Raw genomic sequence first — 24166 nt, forward strand, 5'->3', positions numbered from 1 at the left:
ATGCAGAACCTTGCCGAACCCCTGCAGTCCCTTACGCTTGACCCCACACCAAAGGGTTGCTCGGAAAATCCGACCTCGAAGGAAGCGAGAGCGTGTGAGCGAAAAAAAAAACAAGCAAACCCGTCGAAAGAAAGCGGAAAAGCTTCCAACGGGGGCGTAGGAAGCAACTTAAAGGGGAAATAATACCCTTCTGGCAGCAAAGTTTTCGGCATTGAGGCGAATCAGAGGCCAACTACCAAATCCCTAGTCGAACGAAAACGAAAACGTTATAAATCACCTTTTTAATGCTTTATTATTGAGCCATTAAACCATCGGACCTTTGCCGCGGGGTAGGAGAATCAACCGCGGAGACGTGCATTATGGACCATGACTTCGTATGAAACCGTATGGTGCCGAGGGAATGCGAAAAGCAGGCGTGAGAAATACGTGAGAAGCTCTTTTCCCAGCGTATGGCCAAGATGTGCCGTGCTTATTTGGGAACCCCTTTCTGTTGCGGTCATTGACTGCTTTACTCAGCGGCACGACGGCGAGGAGGATGATGATGATGATGATGATGACGATGATGATTGGTTCAATACCTCGATTTGCCCTTTCACATAATAATGTCAGCAAACCAGAACACATCGATGTTCTCACCACCGCAAAACGGGGGCAATGATGGCGTGATGGCAATGGTACGGGGCAACCACGTGTAATTTCATCAAATACAATGCTATGGACCCATTCGACCCCGGGGCCATTGCCGGTGTCGGATCGTTAGCGGAAACGCCGGAACCGGACGCAATCAAACGGATCATCAATTCTAACTCTAACCTGTAACCATTTCGGTTGAATTGTCACACCGAGTGCCGGAACATGTGCCAACCCCGCTCCAATGCAAAGTGCTCCTCACCGTTGGCAAGCTGGCGGGCTAATGCAGGCGAATTGTCATTATTGACTCGACTAATTTCCCTCAGCGTCGTGATCTGCGCAAATTTTTCTACATTTCATCAATCATTGCCACCGAACTCGCACCTGCACACCGTCGTCGTTCGTGGGCGATGGGACGAGGCATCATACCATAACGTCTGTAAAATGGGCCACTGGCTCGAGACCATACATCACCGAGCGAAATGCATGTGCATATAAGTGGTGTGCACACAACTGCAAATCGTCGATGCGCCTGCAATCATTCACCAAGCTGCTGGCCTCAATGCATTTGCCATTTTGGCTCCACCGCAGAGTGCCAGTGAGTCTTCCAAGATGCCTCACACACGCACACACACACATTCGCGCAAAGGCACATACATGCTGAAGCATCCACACACTCACTTCCGTGGTGGATGCAGTTTGATTGAAAGCCCTCGTCATTGTGCAGCGCAATCACGTGCTCACCAAATGCAATCTGATCCATATCCGTATATATGGATGTGCGCATGTGAGTGTAAACATTTGATGGATCCCTTTTTTCTCTCTATTTCAAGAATTTGCTCTTCATGGTGCAGGTTTATCTTCATAAAATCAATAGCGAAAATTGATTCACTAGGTTTGAATTGGAATCGCAATACACGTATCACGTATTGTATGGAAATAAACTCACTTTTCCAATATTCAATTTAATTTTGCAAATATTTACCGTAGTTTTTAACGAATGACGCTGGCAAGAATTTAACTTCAAATTAATTTTGTTCAATGGAGGCGCATGGTGATTATGCGATGGAGACGCATGGTCGTTTGTAAACAGTCATCATAATTCAATCATGTACTGAAAAAAATGTTAACAAACTTAACTTAAATGTCAACAAACTCGAAAGATTATCTACATACCGTCCGTGATGCTACCGAACTGTTATAGCCTAATTATGTTGCCCTAGATACCATCTTGCTACCATATATCCCATCTAGTCTCAGATATACTCACATGGCTCATCCTTCCAATTGCAGTGCTAAACATCATCAGCGGTGAAGTGCAATCCTACTGGGAACAGCCCTTTGCGCAGCCTTACTTCGACAATAGCACAAAACGGGAGATCACAGCCACCGTGGGTCAGTCCGCATTGCTACACTGCAGAGTGCGGAATCTGGGCGACAGGGCGGTAAGTAGCCGCCGCACACACCTGCATCCCCTTTCCGGGTGGTGGTTTACATGGGCCGGCTTTTTCTTCCCCGAACTCGGCAGGTGTCCTGGATACGGAAACGTGACTTACATATCCTGACCGTCGGCATTCTCACGTACACCAACGACCAGCGCTTCCAGTCGCTGCACACCGAAGGCAGCGACGAGTGGACATTACGCATCACGTCACCGCAGCCCCGGGACTCCGGCACCTACGAGTGTCAGGTATCGATGGAGCCCAAAATCTCCCAAGCCTTCCGTCTCAACGTGGTCGGTAAGTATGCAGACGCCAATCCCCGATGGCCCATCGGGAGACGCCATGGCATCCCCAGAACCGTAGGCGTTCATGGGAAAGCTGAGCCCACGACGGTGGATGGGGTACAACGGTTTAATTATGTGTCAGCTTTCACTTCATCAACTTACCGCCAGTTCGGCCGTTGCGGTCGGCGTCCCATCATTGGGCATTGCGTTCACGAAACCACCACCATTACCAGCCGACGATTGTTTGCTTGCCAGTCGCTGCAGGCGGTCTGTCGCTTTGCTGGTTGGCTGTGTTTCTGCCCAGGAGGACTCTATCCGTCGTACGCCGGGAGCTCACTTTTGTCCGCTCGCCTACTGTATCACGTTGACATTTTTGCCCGCATTCACTCCACAAAGTCGTGGCGCTCACAATGATAATTTTAACTAAACTCACCATTCACCATTCCGGTGTTTGGGATAGCTCTAGCCACCACTAGTGGCGATATCAAATAATACAAGCACAGAATTCCGGATAAGCTCCCATTGTGGCTGGCGGTAAATAAGGGCCCGGCACGAAACTGATTCCACCAGCTTGAGCCTACAATATCCTCTCTCTCCGGCGCTTTTCCGCCCGTCCAGGGGCGTCGAGTTCGGTTGCAGTTGATAATAGGATAATTTAATTAAGATAACTTTTGCGACAACTTTACTCAAGCAATTACCCGGCCGTTGCACCACGCGGAGAACGTCACTGACAACCGGCTAGTGGCTTCCAGCACAGTGGCTCTTGCTTGAGAAGACAAATAGTTGAACGGCTTTATCTATCGTAACGCATTGTGACGTTTGATAATTTTGTGATTGCGTTTCGAAACAAAACCAACATGATCATTAGAATCTTTTATGCAAGCAGCCTATGTGATGTCCATAAATTTATAGAGTAAGCAATAATAAACAGAACATTTCAATCATCGATAAAACATGCTCTGAAGCGTGAACTCTGAAGGATTTATAGCATTAATATTCATCATCTCGTTTGGATGTTAGGTAAAAGGTTCACTTATCACATCTCAAAACAAGTATACCTTCTTATAGGCATAGGGATCGAGGCTACAAGTTCGAAGAACTGAAAACGTGAGAACATTTTAAATCGTTGTTCTCGTAAAACAATGTTCAACCAAGGTGACCTACGCCTTTTATATGTCTGACCGATGCTACCACCCCGTAGCTCGTAACACATTGAAGCATCGGTTAGGGAGAAAATCAGTATGCATACACGTGTCTTTGCTGGGCTATCGACAACTTTTCAAGAGTCTCATCAGAAGGGCTACTTCAAGACCATCGTCAGCTTCATTCAAGTGGATCAACTGGCGATTCTTGCTTTGTTCGAAATCAATCCTTATTTATGCAACCTGAATAAACGATTAAATGAACTAAAATAGAGTAACGGCTCTTCTTTGTCTTGTGAGAGAAGAAACCGGCGACACGATAAATGCTTACCACTTTCTAAGCTGCTTACCATCAGCGCTCTTGTCACAAAACTGTATTATGCTAAACTATGCATGGTGTCTGGACATCGGATAGGAAACCAATTGAGCGAACTTCTCGGGCTCGAATGGTGCTCGGAATTGGGAAAATCCCCTAACAGCAGCTGATAACCTGTAAATCCAAATTGCCGAGGTCTGCAACCTGCCTCTGAGGTTGATTCCAATTGAATCAAATGTAATGGAATCGCACTGTCCCGTATTAAAACTCCCTTTCAGGAGATTTGAAACCGTGCACCGGTATCGGGTCCCGGTGAACGGATAATGCTGGGCAAAGGATCTAACGCTATAAATAAAGCAGTCTCGCCTTGGGGCTCACATTTCTCCTCCAATCAAGGCCCCTCCGTTCGTCCGACTCCGAGCACCTTGAGACGTGGGATGCGTGTTGGACTGTTGAAATGCGTTCGAGAGCTCAAAAACGGAAGCAAAAATCTTCACTTTTTAGCATTCGGTTGTCTGATGGGGATCCAATTTGAATTCAATCAGGCGCAATCGCCCGGAACGGGAACATCAATGAACATTTTGAGCAGAGCCCCAAATGCGGGCGAGAGGATCCACCTCCCCCCCCCCCCCGGTTCGGTGAGGTTGTCTTTGCCTTTTCTTCGTAAAAATTGATGATGTTGCATTGACAGGCAAATCCAATAACGAGGTAGCTGAAGTAGGGATTGCGCTCGCACGGCCCTCGGGCCCAAAACGTTACAAAATCCAATAATGAAATCCTTTCGTTTGACGCCACTTTCAAATTGGGACCGGAACAGATTCTTCCTGGACCCAGCATAGCTTGTATTTAATCACGAAACCTTGCGCAGCACTTAACGTTACATTGTTGAAGCGTGGACGAAAGAGGTCCGAAGGTGGAGACAGCCATAACACTAATGCTCAATGACTTGTTGCAAGGGCCGGAGGCCGGTAGGGGGATGGCGTAATTGAGCCATGTCTGTGCCGACAGGGCCTGTAGAGAACTGTAGTTTAAAACAGAAATAATTTCAACGCCTCAAAGAGCGAACCAAGCGGCCTTGCTGCAGGTGTGTTTCAATGCTTTTCCAGCAGAAACTAAACAAGCCACCCTTCGGAGCCGGCACGACAACACGACGACACGAAACCATAACGAGCCGGCCGTGGCCTGCCTTCCCCAAGACTGGCGCTATTAGTTGCACTTGCATTGTCATCTTCGTTCTTCTGTCTTCTACTTCCTCGCGCCCTTACGTGTTCCCGCAGCGATAACGAGGTATTGATTTAATAATTTGTCTGCAATCATCACCAGTCGCATGCAGTTAATTATCCATTCAAAATGCATTTTCCTCCCTGTGAGAGAGCGACGTCTGTCGGTGCTGGTGGTACACTGAGTCCATTGAATTATTTGAGTTGGAAATGCATTAGACTTTAAGAAACTATAGAAACTTGTAATATTCATTGTGGACTTTGCAAACTAAATTTACTCTTAAAACTTAAGCTGGGATTACTTTCTTCCTAGAAATCCGGATCACCTACTCCTAAGCATCTGGGTAACGAGTGTTGGGTGAAGGAATGGAATTTCACAAATTACACTCGAAACCGGAGCAAATAATGCCACGGCAACCCGGAACCGTGTTCCCTTTGGAGCTGTCACTGCATATAACCGCGCTGGAAGAAAAATGGCGAATGTACTTTGCGTAATAAATTCTGACAGTAATAAAGTTTCGGTTCGAGACAGGCCCCGCGGGTGGGTACGGGTGTGTGGGGTGGGTGTAAAACACTACGTTGGTGCAACACTCCGGTCGACAGGAAGGCACACGGAACCCGGTAGTACCAGCAAGTTGGCGCAAAGTTTGATGTAGTAAAGTTTTGTGTTCATTTCAAGCTGTGGTTGAAATTTAATTCCCCACCTAACACTAACTTCCCATCGCATCGACCCAAGCATGAAGGGCAGCGGGAGGAAGTGACGTACTAGCGAGCGGTCTGTTCGGAAAATGCGGTGCAACGCTAGCAGTAATGCTTTCCATGCCATTTACCGGTTCAAATTGCCAACAACGGTACCTCTAATGCTCGTTGCTTGCTAACCTCCATCTTGCCGCCATCACTTCTTCGTGCTTCATGACCTCATGACACCACAATGCGACGCCACAATGCACAATCCGCAGTGAATTCTTGTCCAATTGGACTGTTCGATTGCATACAACACCGCGGGGTTTGTGCTCGGTGACATTTGCCATGAACAAACTGGACATAATCTCTTTACAGTATAGCTTTCAATGTACACGCCCGCTCACACATACGCCCTCTTAAGGACCTTCCGATACACCCCACACATGCACCCGGCCGTTCGCGGGGGTGTCGGGAGAGGCGGGATAATTTAGCAAGGATTTACCACCACCTGCCATGATCGGACACAGACACAGGGGGGTTCATTTTTTCGTATATTTTCACTTTCCGGGCACGTACCGGTCATAAACATAAACAAGTAATGAAAGTAATCCCCCGGACTGAGTGCAGAAATGCGACCCGGGGCCGGTCGATGGCTTCGGTTGCGCTAGAAACTGATACGATATCACTTTCGCAGGTCGGGCTTTCGAGCTGTTTTTCATAAAACGGGTGCCGGAATTTAGACCTACGAGAGATTGCGGAAATGACCCTCCCAGCTTCCGTGTGTGCATGTGTGTGTGTGTTTGCATGTAATGGCAAACCATTTCTGAGAGTTTTTAGGAGACCTCCTAAAGTGCCTCCAAAGCTGCTGAGCCTTTCGCTGGCCTTTCACTTTCTTTCGCACGCAACAACGGTCGAGAAAGCGTGGTCAGTCACTGGTGCGTACGTATAACAAATAACATCCTTTGTTATCTCGGTCACACCACGACCGCAGGCACAAACACTTACTACGTATGGGCGATATTTATACGCCGGGGAGGGAGTGTTGAAGATTGTAGTTCCATCCTGCGAAAGGGTTTTAGAGGGTCGTGTAACAAGCAAAAGTAATTAGTACTAGCTACGGACTTCACCTGCTCCACAGCGTGTTTAACCTCGGCGACCCATGGAGGTCGGAGGGTTTCACCCTGGTGTCGCCGAGCAGCACAACTTATCTGTCAACTCGCACATCACAGACACCTGCCCTTCCGGGGGCGTCCCCATTGAAAACGGGGGATCGGAATTCCATTACAAGAAAAGCATTTTCCGGGCGCCCGGGTAGTGATTAGCAATCTCAGAAGTCCGTGTCACGCCTGCAGGGATAGCTCTCTGGGGCGGTTGGTTCGTTTGTGTCACACCAGTGGCTTACATCTCTCTCCACACGAAGGTCGTTCATTTTCCATGTTCGGTCAATCGGAAAGATAGTTTTTGTATCAGTATGCGTGTCGGTGGGTGGAGGGTTCTGAGGAATGCCCATGGACATGAGTGTCGCTGGAAAAATTAATTACTTGGAATGGGGTAGAGGCTTCACACACACGCAACTCTAGCTGACAAAGAGATTGTTAATGTTTGCGTTACACTTGCTAACATGCGTACTAAATGCGTCAACGACAAAGAAATCCAATCGGATTAAAATCATAACTTTGTCCCAGTGGCGTTGGGTCAATGAAACTTGCAAATTATTGACTACGGTAGGTAAGCGGTAAACATAAAATCTCTTCCAACCGTCAATAAGTTAACAATTTCATGGTTTCTTAACAAATTTCGCCTAGACGGGACGGAAAATGAGTCTGAGATTTTCTGAATGGGTAAACCGTACTGGCAAAGTAATCAAGGTGTACCACCGCGCCACATCGTTCAATTTGGGGCTGACTCTGGCTGGCAGAACAGCGGGCTCAGCACGGCTTCGACGAACAAGTCAAAGCGTTGGATTGTTGGAAGTGCTTCTCAAGAGATTACGATCAACACAAACATTAATAAATCACGACGAGCTTCAACTCCAGCGTCTCAGGGTACTCGGTCGGGGAGCCGGAGATATCTATCAAAAAGTGCCTCACCGTTCGCTCTTTGGAACCGAGCGGGCGTAGAACATTTTATTATTTATATCCTAGAGCTCAAAAACTCTTCGTCTACCGAGTCTACCGTTGACGTTTGCAAAGGAAATAGCTTAATGCAGACCGTTTTCCGAGTGGTTGCAGTCGGTGAAAAAGTTTTTCCCCAAACACTTGCACACCCGTTGCCAAAAACAAAGAGCTGTGAAAAATTCGTTTTAAATTTCAATAAAGTTTTTCCAGCGCGCATGTAAAGTTGTGAAATTGAAAGGGAACGGCAAACAAGCGAGAATTCACGCAAACAAACCCAAAAGAAAGAGAGTCATTACCCTGAACAAACATGCGTAGCAATGAGACGAGAAAAACGAGTCTTCAAATTGGGACCCACCCATGCGAGAAACATTGTTGGACGAAGCTCGTCCGCCATTACGACCGCAGGTGAAATGTGCGTGTAAAAAGGGCTGGTAGCGGTATTACTCCCCCGACCCCAACCCGGCAGAGTGACTACCGGGCATCAAATGATCTACCTGCGGTCATGGTGGCCAACGTCAAACCATTCCTTCCACCTTCTGCCTTCCCGGAAGCCTGGCCAATCGAGCAAAACTCACCCAAAACCGAAACGGTCAAACCACGAATGTCAGTAGCACTCGAAAAGCCAATCGAATCTATGGCCAAACATTCGCCAAAACATCACGCTTCCCATTTCCGGACGCCCAGCCCCGTAACGGCGTCCGTTTTCCCCCCTGCGGCGAAAAGGTCCCCTTTGGCACCGCAGCCTACTTTTTTGTTGCTCCATTTGGTGCACGAGTGCGGTTTCCGGGCGGGCAATCACTGCATTTGCCAATCGTACTTGGCCGCAAAAACCGCAGGCCTTCAACAAACTAGCAACAGGAACTCATCAGCCCAACCTCTGGTCATCGGAGGCCGGTGTGTCGTGGCCCCGAAATGTTTGCTATCTTTCTGCCCACTCGTGCGGTAAAGGTTCTTTTTTGTCCCGTTTGTCCAGCGCGGCCAAAGAGCAACCCGTACTTCAATTTTCCATTTCTAAACGATGTTTAAAGTTGTGGCAGTAACGCTGTTGTGATGGTTAAAGTTGTGCTAGTAATGCTGTAGATTATAAAACCGTAGAGCACCACAACATTTAACTCTTTTTAAGATCCCTACACCCGAGAAAATACCACTTTCTCAGGTGTCGCTTGAATCGATAAGTGTCTGTTGCGTTCTAATTCATAATTGAAGACACATTTCTTTTCACGCCCATCGGTGGAATGGTGCCGCTTTTCAGAAATAGAAACGAAGCAACTCTTCCGCAGTATAAATACTTAATACTGGCACGGGTTTCGGTTCCACCCGCTTCTGGGGTACATTTTTCTATTTGCTAGTACCACGTTTCCCATGTGCCAGTTGTTTATTCTGATATCATCTATTTATGGACACTAAAACGTCGAGGTAAATATAAATACAATTCAACTCAAGATGGTGAATAAGACATCAGTGTCTCAGACGGCCTCTACTCGTAATAGCTACGTAAACATCGAGGAGAGAGACATATTTATACCAATTATAACAGAAAAATGGCACAGGAGTTGAAACATATTAGTGTTTTCCTGCTTGAGAAGCAATTGTGCGATGAAAAAACACAACATCACCGTTTAGATTCAGCTTCTGAGCCCGACTGTTTGATTGCTTGCAAGAAAACGTCGACAAAGTCTTTGAGCGAAACAACAAACAGTGCATCCTGCATCCGGACGTTGAGAAATTAGATATGGCCTTCGGATCGTTCGATTTCGTGTTCTTTCTCGTCTCAAGAGCGCCAAGAGTGATCGGCAGCTTTGAAGCCACTGACCGAGTAAACGTACACTTCCGCTGACTTTCGATGTTTGATCTCGAGGGCACGTACGATTGCAATCCCCCTCCCAGCGCTCCGCAGCCGAACCGTGTTTGCTATTCCAGCCCTTCGGCTCATCCCTCGATGCAGATGCACAGGTCGTTGCATCCACCACAAACAAGCGTGTGCCTCTTGCATCGAGCGTTGCAAGTGGAAAGGAAAGTTTGCTGTTTGCTCGAGCATCGCTCAGATCGATTTGTGGGCTTTTATTTTATTTTTCCTTTCCATCCATCGCACCACCCCCCGCCCACACCCCGCGTGATGCCGGTTAACGGCCTGGGTGGGATGGTGGAAAATCGAATCATTCCCGTCCCTCCCATCCCGGCCGGCAGCGGTAATCTACGCCTTCGGATGAGTGGTCAAAGTTCAACACACTTCCCGCTCCGAACGGGCAAGTTTCCATGTTTACATTTATTGACTGGAGTGCCCTGATCGTACCGCATCCGTTCGGGACCCGTGTCGCATCGGAAAGACGGTTACGAATACGAAAAAAAACCCTCCTCCGTCACAGGGAGGGGGTGCCTTTGTCCGGGGAAAGCGAACCGATTGTGTGAGCAAAGTTTCCCTCATTCGGTCCCTAGGGCCATTGTCGCCGAGCGGGATGAAATTTCCATACCACCGAAAACCCGACACCAACAAGAAGGAAAAACGAACACCACAAAACGGTATCGGTAGCCATCGGAAAACTGCAATTGTGATTGTTAGAGAAAGAAGGGGGAAAGAGAAGGCTTTTGGGTTGTTTTGCATTTGAAAAGTGGACTTTGTCTGCAAAATGTGCCATGCGGTGTACGTCCCCATTGGAGCGTAAAGGTAAAAATGAAAACAAAAGTAAGGCAGTGTACATAGTATCCTTAGTGGAGTTTAGAGCCTTTTCAATTACAGCTGAACTGAATCGGTTGTGAAAGGATTGAACTTCCAATTGCTCTATTTCTCCTTTTATTTGCTAGAAAACTTCAACCACAATTGGAAATATGACAAGTAAAAAACAATCGTTACTGCAATAAGTTTTCGAAAATCAATTATCATTTCTTTGTTGTTGGTATTCGATTCAAAAATAAGCGGATCGATCGGTACAAGTTGCTGAACGCTTTCCAATCAATGCTTTTCCATTGCATTCGTATGAAACTACCCAACAATGTGCAATTAATTGAAGCCAGCAAAGGGTCAATCGTTACAAAGGCACCGTCCCGAGATTTATGCTTCCCAGCTCCCCGTCTTACATTCAGTCGTCAGTCGTCAGCCGCTGGCACCGTTCAATTCTTCTGTCTTCACCTCGAGCTAACGATTGGCAATGTTGTATCGAAAGGTTTGGCACTGAATGATGCTGACCGGGTGCTTGTCTTGTATCGCATAAAAGGTACGTACCGAGCAAATCATTGAATGAATTGAAATAGATTTTACCTGACCTGAAAAGGAGCGAACGGAGTCGAAATGGGAATTCAGTAGGGAAAATTGTGTGACGCTGCACAAAAGTTGAACGAACGGATGAAAAACGAGCTGCTCAGCGCGGCTGGGTCGAATGGGGAAACACAAAAAAAACACCGAGAAAGCAAGGTAAAAGAGGGGCGTAAATCATAATTCTCCCTCCGTAGCAAACAAATGGAAAAGCAACAATGGCCGATGCTGGGAATGGCTCCAATCGGAATGGCGCAACATAAACTAGAACCTGCTTGAACACGCAAACTGACCCACAAATACACAAGCACACGCTCGCATTAAGGGGGCCGGCTTCAGAATTAGGATTCTGTCCGAATATGAAAAATGATCACCCGAAATCTGACATGTTTCTGCCATGTTTTTTTTTTTCTTTCTCGTGCCAAGAGTCACGCCCGGAAGAAGGTAAAAGGCCGACCGCACGGACTCAGAGGGGGGGGAGTGAGGGAAGGGGGTTTCTGCCAGAAGGTTCTTTCGGGCGGGCCATTTTTATCTTTCCACTTCCGACCGGGAGCCGACGTGTGTAAGTTAGTCTATTCATTTTCGCCATTTTCTCTCCTTCTCTTCCACTTTTCTGCAGTTTCGAAGGCGAAAATCCTCGGCAACTCGGAGCTATTTATCAAAAGCGGAAGCGATATCAATCTAACATGTGTTGCACTGCAGTCACCGGCGCCGCCATCGTTCATCTACTGGTACAAGGGTGGTCGGGTCGTTAATTACTCGCAGCGCGGCGGCATCAGCGTCCTCACGGAGCGACAAACCAAAACCAGTAAATTAGTGATTGCTCGCGCCATGCCCTCGGACTCCGGCAACTACACCTGCTCCCCGAGCAGCTCAGGTGAGTTTTGTGGAAGCTGTGGTTGTGGGCACCACCGGGATGTGGATTTGGTTCTACCGAGTGTGCATGCAGAGCAGACGATTTCCGGCGGCGTGAGACGGCCCAACTGATGAATGATAAATGAACGTAAATCTGCCTCGTGCGTGTTTCTCGGGCTTCCCATTTATTGAGTGTGCATCGTTCTTTCAAAACGATTTTAATTTGAAACCGCAACAACTTTTCCCAGTACAATCTGAAACAGGGCCAACAAATATTTCAAACCCAGTGTATATTGTGTTAAAATTATTTTGAAAAACTATACATGATTGTGAGTACAAGAAAGAATATGAGGATAATCGTTATAGAGTATCAGTTTGTTCTTCATACAATGATTTGAAACAAGCATGATCTAGTGAAAAGTAGCAATTAAAATGGTCCGCATAGCCAAGACGGAAGAATCATCAACCAAATTACGTTGGAGCGGAAGATTGTTTCGAAAATTTGACCACAAAGTAGCTTGCGGAGGGCAAGATAATTGGAGAACAATGTGTAAAGTTAATTAGCATGCTCACCCCGAAAGTCGGCAAACCCAAGTTTCTGCTTATCCAATTTGTTTGTGTGCGTGCCCGCCCCGTGTCCCGGCCCGAGGCCGCCAAGGATGGATGCCGTGATTTCCGAGCAATCACTGCCGCCGGCAGGCAAAACACAACCGGCTACACACGATTGCGAAAGTTTTGTTTGCCGTTTTACCTCAGCTACTTGCCACACGACCTCGATCGCAAAGCAGCCATCATTACGGGTGTTCCCGAGGCACCGGAAAAAGCCACCGCACACCGGATGGCACTGTGAATAGAGATCCGAGATAGTTTTCCGGACAAAAGGGAAACATAAACTAACGAGAACGTCCTCAGATGCGAACCCTTTTCCTCGGCCGAACGGGGGGGGGAGAAAAGTTTAATCACGTAGTTGCTCCTTTAATCACTTTCGAAAAATTGTTCATCTGCTAAATCGAAGGACTGTCGGTCAAACCGGGCGCCGTGTTCGCCTCGCGAAACTCCACCCAACCGACCGCCGACTTCCCATCGAATGACTTCCCGGCAAACTCAAATAGGGGCTGTCAATTACGAAGGAACACCAGGAACACGCACCCGCACACAACGCCATCGCTCTTCCCCCAGCACCGGCTTTTTCGCCTTCTGACTTTGTCGCACTTGTCGCAACGTTCGCTTTTTAATGTCCCTTACACGTACGAACTTTTATTCGCCGTCGGCCGAGTGCTCTCTAAAAGACTCCCACCATTCGGCGATCGAATCGATTGAAGTAAACTTTTATATTTCAGACTCCTGAAAATGCCTGTTTTCAAGCTGTCCGCTTTCGGTGTCCGGAGTACTTTTCCAGCGTGGAAATGGAAGCGTGGCCACATAAAGCCAAGCCGAAAAGTCATAAAACAACAGTACAATTGTTTCATAAAACAAACCTATTAGGGGTGTGTAACGCCCGCCGAGAGCGTTTCTAACTAGTTGCGCAAAAAAGTACAGAACCCTCCACTCATCCCCCCCGACACCCCCAACCGGGGTGCGATTGCTCCTAACAACGCCGGACGGGCGCAATCGTTGCGTTCCACCTTGATGGTGGAGCACAATAAAAGACCAACACATCGATTGAATGGTGAAATATGTTTAATCTAATTTGTGCTATCATTCCTGCTTTGCATTCGTCGAAACAGGCTCTCGCAGGTGGTAAGTGGAAGAAAAAGGAAAGCCACACTCAAGGTGGGGTATGTAAAGAAGGTCCTTTTTACGGGCCTGTGCCGGGGCCGTTAAGTACAATCCATGCTCGGTTGGCCATCGGGGACGAAGCGGGGTGGGGGGGATAGGGGGGAGGGGAAATGTAATAAAAGTTTATAGACCGAAACGAAAGCGAACCTAAATTCGTTCACTTCCACTGCCATCCATCCTTCACCCATTGTGCGTTTTTGTGTTCGTGTTAGGCGAATGGAGCTTTTTCTTCGTTTTCCGCTTTCCCACATTCATAATGGCACTTGGTCACGAAACGTTAAACAGAAGCCGAGCCGAGTTCGTTGGGCTGGGCCAAGCCACAGTCGCTTTTCCAAACAGAAGAAAATCCCAAACGGAAGAGTCTTCATCGTCTAGAAATCGGCTGCGCCTGTTAGGGACTGTCCTGTTGGTCGAAGGTTGGAGGTGAAAGTTAAAAACAACAGCCACGATCGAATGCGTGCGGGCGAAAGAAAAACTAAAATCAAGCGAAAAGTGGAAGCAGTTACTTCATCAAGCGGCACCTCATCGACGATCTGTTAATTGACGAAATGCGTCCAAACACTGCCTGGGCTGGACCGTTAATGCCTATTTTATTCTAACCCACTTGAGGGGTTTCTCCCTCCCAGCGCTAAGGGGCCAATTAATGGCATCCCTTAGAAAACGGGAAGGAAGGTATGAACTCGGCGGAAAAGTGCGACACTTAAAACGGACTTATTTTAATTTAAATCAATTTCGGTACGCGAAAAGAAACGCCGTCCAAAAGCGCCAAAAATCCAATACAAAAAAAAACAAACGCTTTATTTCAGTACTATTTGCGGAGGGCGTTTTGGGAATAAGGAAAACAAAATCAGAATCCTTCGCCCGGGCGTTAAAGCCTGCGCGAATGGAACAAAGTCAAAATCGGGTTCAATCGCGCCGAAGAAATGGAGGGATAAAAATAAAATAAGAAATTACGGGCGGAGGAGGGTTGGTCAAAAGTGGAAAGCAATTAATTTCCCACTTATCAACAGGCTCCCATCGGGGCGGGAAAGTTCGTTTCATCGTCGTGATTACCTTTGGCTCGATGCGCCCAACCAACGCGCTCCCAGGGTGGAATAGTGACCTTTGCCGTCATTGATTGTCCGACGAATCGCACCCGGAAGTAAGTCCGGTAAACTACCCTCAAATCCCTTCGCACCCCTTCGGGTGGCAAGAACCAGGAGTTGGTACGGTCCGGTGAGGGCGGCATTCGGTCATAAATTGCACAATGGCTTCAAAAAGGAACTCATTTTCAGCACGATTAGTACGATACGAAGCACCATTTCCGGTCAATGCCGAGCGGGATGGACGATCCCTTGCCCGGTTCCGGTCGGCCGGCCATCAATCCTCGGGAGTGAGCCGGCGAACCGCGGGGCCAAGGTGTGGTGGGCCATTATGGCGGAAATGTTCCCCCACCGCAGATAACATCGACAACAACTACACAAGGACAGCAACCGAGCGCCCCCAAAGGGACCTTGCTGGCCATGCAAATGCAATTTCAAATTTAGAGCGCTTTCAAATTACCCGCCGGGATACCGCCGTCGAGAAACGGGCCGTATTGTAATTTAATTTTGCAACGAATAAAATGTTGCAGTGCTTCTCCCGAGTGGCAGTGTATTTTAATTCCCCCCGGTCAAGCGGTGCATGTGCTAGTTAAAATATTTACATCGCAGTGTCGATGTTATCGGCGAGTCAACAATCTCCCGATGATAATTTCACCCTAACCTAGCGCTGCAAGAGGCACTAAACATGCGATTAGAAATGAATTAATTCCGCCGCTAACCAACCAAATAAACATCGATTCGACGCTGTGTTTGTGTGTGTGTGTGTTGCACATTTTCCTGCTCCCAGAGCCCATCTGCGTTAGGGCCCTGCCGCGCGGCATGTTGCACGCAGCTCCTAATGGCCACTAAAATTTGCATCAATAAAAACCACAGTGGCCCATAATTTATGAGCCAAACCAATCGGGAGTCGATTGCGCGCGCGGTCCTCCTCCGGCGCAGAGGCATCTATTTTACGCCACATAAATTTAACGATTCTGCCAATCCAACCGAAACCCTCGCCCACCCCCCCTCGCCGAAGAGTCCGTCTCTCCAAAACCGCTGCCTCCACCGTCACCGCACGGTTCTCGCCTAACGCATCACGATCAGATCTTTCGGTTCCACGTACTCGCACCCTCAAACTCCAACTCTCCGCCACGTGCTCTGATTAGGCCGCGCGCCGAAGAGGCGTTTAAAATATGCACAAACCCTTAACGCACAATAAAACGCAACGACACTCTGACCACGAACAGCCCGCCCTGCTAAACTTCATCATCATCATCATCAGCAGCACCACCGACAAGCGACGCGGGAAACAACATATAAAAAAGGAATCGCGCGAATTTTCCACCAAGTGCCCGCGGACCGCGCTGCTTAAATTCATTTTTCATTATTCATTCATTAGCCGCCGCTGCTGCTGCTGTTGCTACTCCCCGGGGGTAAGGATTGCGGGTGCCTTATCAAAAATGAGTCAACTTTCGTCGAGTCCTCGCCGCAAAGTTGCCCTTTGAATACTAAAATCGTTATCGCGACACGTGGTATCGCCACACAAAAGCAAAGTGCAGAAAAAAAATACACGATATACGTACACACGCAACGGAAGCTCGCCATAAGAAGCCAAACGGCTCTTCTTTTTTGGCAGCTTCATCGCGACAGCAAATATCTGGGTGCCCTTTTTTTGGTGCCTGTTTCGAGGAGCCGCCCGCACCCTCCCTCCTCTTACCGCCTCCTGCGCCTATGAATAAATATTACAACGCGAAAGGCCGGGGCGGGCGAAATGTGTTTAAGATGCTTACCCATCGCGACAGATAGTGTGAAAGATAAAACTTTACCTAAACCTCCCCCCACGAGTACCCTGCTTAACCGAGGGGGCGGATTCTGGCCCGACCCTGTAAGCCGGTATGCAAACAACATGAACCCGCGATTGCTGGTGATGCTGGCAAACCTCCGTGCTAGTGTTTCATTTGATAACAAAACCACACACTCACACACACGCGCATACATAAGTGCCAAAATGGATAAACGTTGGCATCGCATCGCGAGATGTATTGTGTGTAGCGCTTTAATGAGGCAGCAGAAGACGTGGGCGGATGCACGATGACGTGGGAAGGAAAATGTATTTACCCAGGAAATTATTCAAATTAATTTTAACCACCTGCGCCGTCACTTCTCACACTGCAGCCCGGGCTTGATGCCGGCCTCCTGCATGCCAGAGTCGTTTATAAAACTATACCACAACAATTATAACTCTCTGTCACACACGCGGACAGGTTGTGCCGCGAAGGATGAAGGGAGGGAAAGCTGAAGGGTGGAAAGTTTCCATTTGAGTTTCCGCTTAGGAACTCGCGTTGTTTAATAACTCCCGCCCGGCTTCGGACCGGCAGCGACAACTCCGGTGCAAAATCCGGCCCGTGAAGTTTGAAGTGAACTTGTAGCGCCTGGCGCATTTCCGGTGCACCGGTGCAATTTGCTGCACACCGCACGACAGGTGTGCTGCACGTGCTCCTGATCCAACGGCCTGGCGACAGCGAGAGACAGCGCTAATAAACGAAGCAGGCCAAGGACGACACCGACCGAAGCCGGCTTGAATAATTAACAAGCTGCGAAACTCTGCATCCGAGCTAAGAAAGCCGGAGAACGGGAACCCTCCTGGCAGCCATACGAGTGGTGACAGTTTATCCTGCAGGTTCTTAGAAAAAGAAAACTCATCGCCAAAGCCAATAAGTTGCCGCTGGCTTGTAAGATCACACCAGTAAAATCGTTGAACGGTGCCCTGTTTCGCCTTTAAACTCAATTTCACTCAGTCCACTTCCCTACCACTACACTACAATTCGATCCGGCTCGTATCGCATCCCTCTTGGCCACACACAAACATGCGAGCCCGGTGAGACACTGAGCGCGCCAAAAGCACATTTCGTGTAGTTGAAAGTTTTCCGAGCTAAAAACTTTCCAATAAATTCAATTACCATCACACCGTGCACATTCGCCGTATCGTTATAATGAAGTCGTTTCTAGTTTGTTTTCCATATTTTCCCAGCTCGAATCCGGTGCCGAACGGTGTCACTGCGTACGCAGAGGAACCTCGCACCGCCTCGAGGCTTGGCGAGGAAACGGCGAGGTTGACGGCACGGCCGGTGGATTTGCACCCGTGCAATAATTAAGTTAAGAGTTTTCCCCGCGGGCGAACGCTTTCGATCAAGATATTTCGGCCGTTTCTTTTATTCGAAATACCCTTCGCCCCAATGGCTTCGGCAACTTCTTTGCTACCGTTTGTGAGGAAATTTTCATCCACAATCTTGCACATTCCTTGCCGCTGTCAAACTTTGCGAGCGAATTTCCACCTCTATGCACGCGAAGACCGACGGTACAGCGGTCCATTCCGAGAGACACGGCAACGAAGACGCGTCTTCATCGACGGAAACGCTACCACCGCCAACACGGTCGGGTCGCAAAACGCATCGCGCTTTGAGAAGTTTATGTTAATTTCTTCAAATTTATGAAATACTTTTCCGGCGAACGAACGGAAGTCAGGCGCAGTCCGGCCGGATCTGTCGCGAAATTCCACCAGCCCAGCGAAATCATCCGGACACGGGAAATCCGGTAATGGAAATGAATTCAATTCTCAGCCCAACTCAGCCAAGCGTGCCGACGAATCATTCACGAGCGCATAAAACCTTCAACACGGGAATGCGTCGTCGTCGAGAGTCTGATCAACAACGTTTGTGAACTCGACTGAACGATAAAGCATGAGTTTTGAGCGAAGGTAAAATGATCCAAACGAAGAAAAAAAGGGAAGGACGCCCATCCATTATGCAGCGTTTGATAGATGTTGATCATTTATCACGTTATGGTTGCCAAAAGCGCCATAATTATCTAATTCGTTTTGATTATAAAACATATTTTCAAACATGAAATGTTCGAGAAGCCCTGAGCAACAACGCACCGAGAGCATCTCTCCGTTACATAGCGTAAAACAATGTTTTACAATGTGTGCAAAAGCACCATATTTAAACTGAAAACATAGGGCCTCGTTTGAATGAACGGTTCTCGCGTTCAGAAAGCTACATCAAAGCTCTTCGAGTCACAAAAAGAAATGAGAAAAACTACATCCACACATCCACCGCGTTGTGCATAAAAAAAAAGCATGACCGTTGAACGGAGCATGAAAAAGGGCGCATTACTTTGTCCCGGCACGCTGCCGGGGGAGCCCTGCTGATTGAAGCGGGCTTTGTGTCGAGAGGCCCGACCTTCGCCTCTCTTCCGGCGCGTAGCGAAAACATTAGGCAGGGAAATAAAACATCGCCCAGAGTTCCATCATTATTTTCCACTCTAAAGCCCGAATTATTAGGGAGCACGTGGGACGACGGAGGATTCAGCTCTGGCGGCCCATCGGGAACCCTCGGTCAGGAGAGGAAGGAACCTTTCTTTGCTTTGTGTGCTCGCTCGATCGGTCAAAAGGAGGAACAACCGCACCTTCTCAGCCACATCAGGGTTTGTCCCACGTGAATGGGTCTAAAATTGCGGCATAATAGAGGCACATTTTGTTGAATAAAGACGAACAGGGGCTGGGTCACCTAATCATACTTTGCTTTGCTCGAGACCTTCCAGGAGGCTCAGGGTTATTCAAATGAGCCACAGATTTCCTTAAAACCCACCCGGCAGCAGCGGGGTCTCGGGAAAAACTCACACACCAAAGCCAGGCGGACGATAAAAGCCTACGGGAAATAACGGCCGCTCGAGGAGAAGAAAACCTTCTGCCACCGGTTTGCTCGAGTGCGCGTGTGTGTGTGTGCATGTGCTTTTCTTCCACATTTATCGAGGTCCTATGGCACACTTGCAGCTTCCGCATCGGACTGTCCTGTAATCCTCCGTCGTGCATAGCCTCTGCATCCGAGGCGACACCTGGTCCGGCGCCATCGTGACATGCGAGTCCGCTCGAGGCATGGTTTCACGTTGGAGAAAGAAAAAAAGGGAAACTAACAAAAACAGGAGTTTCCATTTTCCAACTTTTATCTTTCGGCTACTTCCGGCTGCCCGAGCCTACTGAGGAATAATGTATCCAGCAGCAGCTCGGAGCCACCGGGGAGGCCTACACATGCACACCGGTTGACCCGGAACGCGGTGTGCTATCAGCTTTCATTATTCATATCACTCTTCCACGGGTGAACAAGCACACACACACACATACACTAGGGCAGCCACTTTTTCCGAACTCCCTAAGTGACCTCCCGCCCCACAGGATGGTCTCCTCGCGTACGGCCAGCCAGAGAGCACGCGCGAACCAGTTTAAGCGGCGAGTGTCACGTTCGGCAGAATGTTTAATTTAAAACTAGAGCATAAACGATGAATATTAATTCGGTTCCATCTTTGCTCCGGGAAAACTCCCATGGTGCGATGGTCTCACTGCGCCACCAGCGCCACGAACAGCGCAAAGCCCTTCGGGGCCGGAAAAAGGCGCGAGTGCCACCGATGCCTTTCGCTACTTCACTCGAACGAGCGCGGAGTGGAGCAATACGGGATGGATTTCCCCCCAGGCAAGGGAAAATAAAAGAGGCTCCAACCGCAGCGACAATTGCGAAGAGGTTACGTCCACCACCGGCCCCCAATGACCCATCACCACGCAAGGGATGCTGCCCCGCGCACAGAGAATCCACCTTCCGTGGAAAGGGTCTCTTTGCCTCCATCGGCAACGTGGAATAATTAAGAGTGCGGGAAAAAACTCCCGCTCCAAAATGGGCCGCAGGATAAAAAGTGGGCCCCACCCAGGCGAAAGTGTTATCCCAAGTCCCAGGATTAACAGCCGTACAACCCAACCTGCCTGGGTGCGAGGGCCGAAAGACAAAACCGGACACACGTCAATGACTCACGTTGTCACATTAGAGAAACGGGTGTACGACTAGTTTCGGCACGTGGCAACCCGGGGCCGACCGCTTGCCGAATGGCCGGAAGATAATCGACGGGCAGGACCAAACTAATTAGGATGTAAATGGAACGGAATGAAAACGCAATTGATAAGCGAAATGAGCCGCTTCGCATGAGCATGGGCGATTATGGAAACGAGTCCCCCCGGCTGGGCTGCACTGGGCCGGACTTGGATTTTATTATTTGCTCCTCGTAGTGTAAATGATTTTCCCGCGCACTCGGGCTCCTCCCTTTCTAATTAGCCTGCCTAATTGTGCCTAATTCCCAGCAAACGTGGTGCGAAAGCAGTTCACCAAAAGATAGCATATTTGCCAAAGCCTGCTGGATGCTGTTAGAATTATCAACAAAGCCTAATCTATCTCGAAAAACTGTCGAGTCTTTCTGGTTTCCGTTAAAATGCAAATTCTCGCTGTTTGTGCTTATTTCACGTTTCATTAGTTTACCACCATCGGTAAAAAACCTTTTCAGACCCATTCTTTACTAAAAATTAATGTATTATTCAAAAGCATTTTTAACAAAACTCAACATGACCCAAGGCGGAAGTTCAACGGAATAAAACAAACGACCGTCCCTCCATAAGCTCAACAGTATTGAGCGAAAGACTTAAATGGGCTTTTAAGGGTAAGGATCCTTTTTCAATACCTTTTTTTTTGTTTCGCTGATTCCTTCCAGCGGTTCGTTCTTCGTAAAAAATAACGAAATGCGTCATCTTGCATCATCATAAACCACTCGCTGGATCATTTTGCAATCACTGTCCCCTGGCAGCCGTCCTTTTTCTTTTTTTTTTTTTTGTTTTTTGCCCTCCTCCGGTTTGGGGTCCTTTTTCGCCTCCGACACACCCGGAATGGACGGAAAACCCAGCTCGGACCTTGAAATGGAAAACTCCTGCGTATGGCGAACCGGTGGCGATTTGTCCGAAGCGCATTCATCCTGTTTCCCATCCACCGCAGCAACGTTTTTTCTCTGTAACATCTCGGCCATTGGAAAACGGCATTCGTTTCGTTTCGTTTTTGTCCTCGGGTTTTCCGTTCTCTTCATGGACAAACACACCCGACAGTCGCTTCTAAATTGCCTATGAACGGATGCAAATGTAAATCTGGCCCGCGAGAAAGTTGCAACAGAAAAAAAAGAATGGGCTGGACGGCAAATAACAGGTTTATCTGTTTCGCTAGCATTGCCGCTGAGGAACCTCATGAATAAAACACAGCCACGATAATCTTCGCCCCGTTGCATCGGATGCAAATGGTGTCCGCTTCCTTTCCCTGGCACTTGGTGCAAGAAATGCAGCTCCGGATTGGGGTTTTTGCAATTCAATTACCTCTTCAGAGGGCGAGGAAAGTGCAAAAAAAAACAAGGAAAAATGAAAACGGCGTCATCGGAAAACGAACGCTCCTCAGACCGTGGAAAGCGAACACGATAACAATAAGTATGTAAATGCAGCCAAAGCGCCGCGTCGCCTATTAGCAGTGCGAAATAAGCTAAATGCGGCAATCCTTCGTGATCTTGTAAGCGGCCAAGTAATCATGACTAATGAACTTTACCTATCCTGAAGGGAAACCGGGCCGGTTGCAGCTTACAGCTCAATTTCAATTGATCGTCCAATTTGTCATCGGTTACAACTGCATTACGATTGAGCGGTGAAACTCCGACCACTTCAAAGGGTTGCACCGGGACGCCCATGAGCCGTCCAGTTTCGCCATTCGATCTAATGCTCGTGGTCCTTGCTCGGGTCGATCATACTCATAAACCAATCCCAATCTCCACGCACATTAATAACCCGCTCTTGTCGCCTTTCCCAACCGGTTCACCGGTTGCTTCTCTCGTCCGCAGATTCGGCCAGCGTCGTCGTACACGTCATCAACGGAGAGCAGCCAGCCGCAATGCAGCACGGCAATAGCAGCGCTAATAGCATTTTAATAAATAATCGCAGCTTTAGCCGCCGCGGCCGCCATCTTCACCGGCCGGGGGTGCTGGACCTCGTCGGCTGGCTCGACCACGTGGGCGCTAGTAAAAATTTAATATTATCATTAACATCGTCATGGGTTTGCTGGCTGCTCAAATCGATCGGACCGCTCGGGGGCTACGGTAGGTGATTTGCGGCGTAAAGACTCATAAATACAGTCGAATAAACAAAATGGCCACAGATGCGACCATCGAGTGTGGGTGTGCTTGTATCCTTTCGGGCAGTCCGGAGTCTTCACACGCACATTGTAATATAATCATCCCATCGCGGATGCAATTTCCAGCGGCCGATGGATATCATGTGAATATTTTTAGTTAGAAAAAATTATCTAGTTCTAAATGGAGAAGGAGTATAAAATCCCGGGAGGTCTTAGAGACAAAAAATCACATAGACATAAATAATCGGCAACGTGAGATGATGCAGCAACTGAGGCGTAGGTTGATAAACACTCATTTGATGATGGATAATTTAACAGCATGATTGATCTTTGCCCAAAGGGCATTGATGGGAAAACCCTACGAAACCAAGCACACAATCGTGAAATCCATTTTCAATTGTTTTGCTCATGAGCAAAATAGCAATAAAGCACCGAGTGCAATTGCAATTCCCGTTAGTTATTCAGATTTGGATGTAAATAATTCCATACTCATCACATAATCGATACATTATTGGACGTTTAGCGTGTCAGCCGTGCATGTTTTACGTTGTTTCCTTGCGCAATCACCGCAATCAGGATGCAGATTGAAAATAGGCAACTAGCGTATAAAGCACCGTCAGCAAAAAACCAGCGTACCAAAGCCAAAGAAATCATTTCATCAATCTCAATTGGATTGTGGTAAAAATGTTGGGAAGGAGAAAAACAAAGAGAATTGTTAGATTGGCAATCGGCTGATAGAATAAGAATCTGTTATCGTTCGAGCCCTTAGAAGCGAATGGATCCCGTAACTCACTCACATAATAAAGACGAGTTTGTTTTCATATATCAGCTTAAACGTGTACTACATCGGTAATTTTAAGTACGCACGAACACATCCTTTCCTTAGGTTCACATTATTTTATTTTCAGAAACATTAAAACATTCCACATCACTATCAACATTTCACCCGCGCAGATAAGGACATAATAAATCATTTTAATGTACGTAATGATAATGATTAAAGATACAAATAAATTGATGATTCTTTTCTATAAATCGATGTCAGACTTTCATTTCGTTTCTTATTTACGTCAGAGCCCTTTCTAAATCTTATGGTCGGAATCGAGTAGCGTTTAGAGACTTCTTTGAAATGAAAGAAAATCAAACAATATATTCCTTAGGTAATGCAGAGAGACACTTCAAACGTAAGTATATAATTGAAGTTTAGAAAGTGTTATTTCACTCAAAAATACAATATAAGATACTTATATCATAGCGAATATACTACGCAAACGTTAACCCTCATTTTTCGCTACATTAAGTTTCCCCATTTAACCTATCCACGGAACACCCATCGCAGGGCATTAG

At 47.8% G+C, this 24166-nt stretch overlaps 1 protein-coding gene across 1 annotated transcript; it reads left to right on the forward strand.

Annotated features, from left to right (window-relative positions):
* On the forward strand, window positions 1-22792 carry LOC131288983 (protein sidekick-1-like). The gene is made up of 5 exons (XM_058318169.1): window positions 1-94; window positions 1885-2075; window positions 2159-2369; window positions 11705-11962; window positions 22530-22792. The coding sequence occupies exons 1-5, from the start codon at window positions 1-3 to the stop codon at window positions 22790-22792; spliced, it is 1017 nt and encodes a 338-aa protein (XP_058174152.1).
* The last annotated feature ends 1374 nt before the right edge of the window (window positions 22793-24166 follow it).

This window comes from Anopheles ziemanni, chromosome 3, assembly GCF_943734765.1.
Source record: "Anopheles ziemanni chromosome 3, idAnoZiCoDA_A2_x.2, whole genome shotgun sequence".
NCBI classification, from domain to species: Eukaryota; Metazoa; Arthropoda; class Insecta; order Diptera; family Culicidae; genus Anopheles; species Anopheles ziemanni.

What these genes read in the sequence shown, in the direction of transcription:
- LOC131288983 (XM_058318169.1), top strand. Translation starts at nt 1, where the DNA reads ATGCAGAACCTTGCCGAACCCCTGCAGTCCCTTACGCTTGACCCCACA. An exon ending in CTCGAAGGAAGCGAGAGCGT is followed by an intron (nt 95 to 1,884) that starts GTGAGCGAAAAA and finishes TATCCCATCTAG; the next exon opens with TCTCAGATATACTCACATGG. An exon ending in GGAATCTGGGCGACAGGGCG is followed by an intron (nt 2,076 to 2,158) that starts GTAAGTAGCCGC and finishes CGAACTCGGCAG; the next exon opens with GTGTCCTGGATACGGAAACG.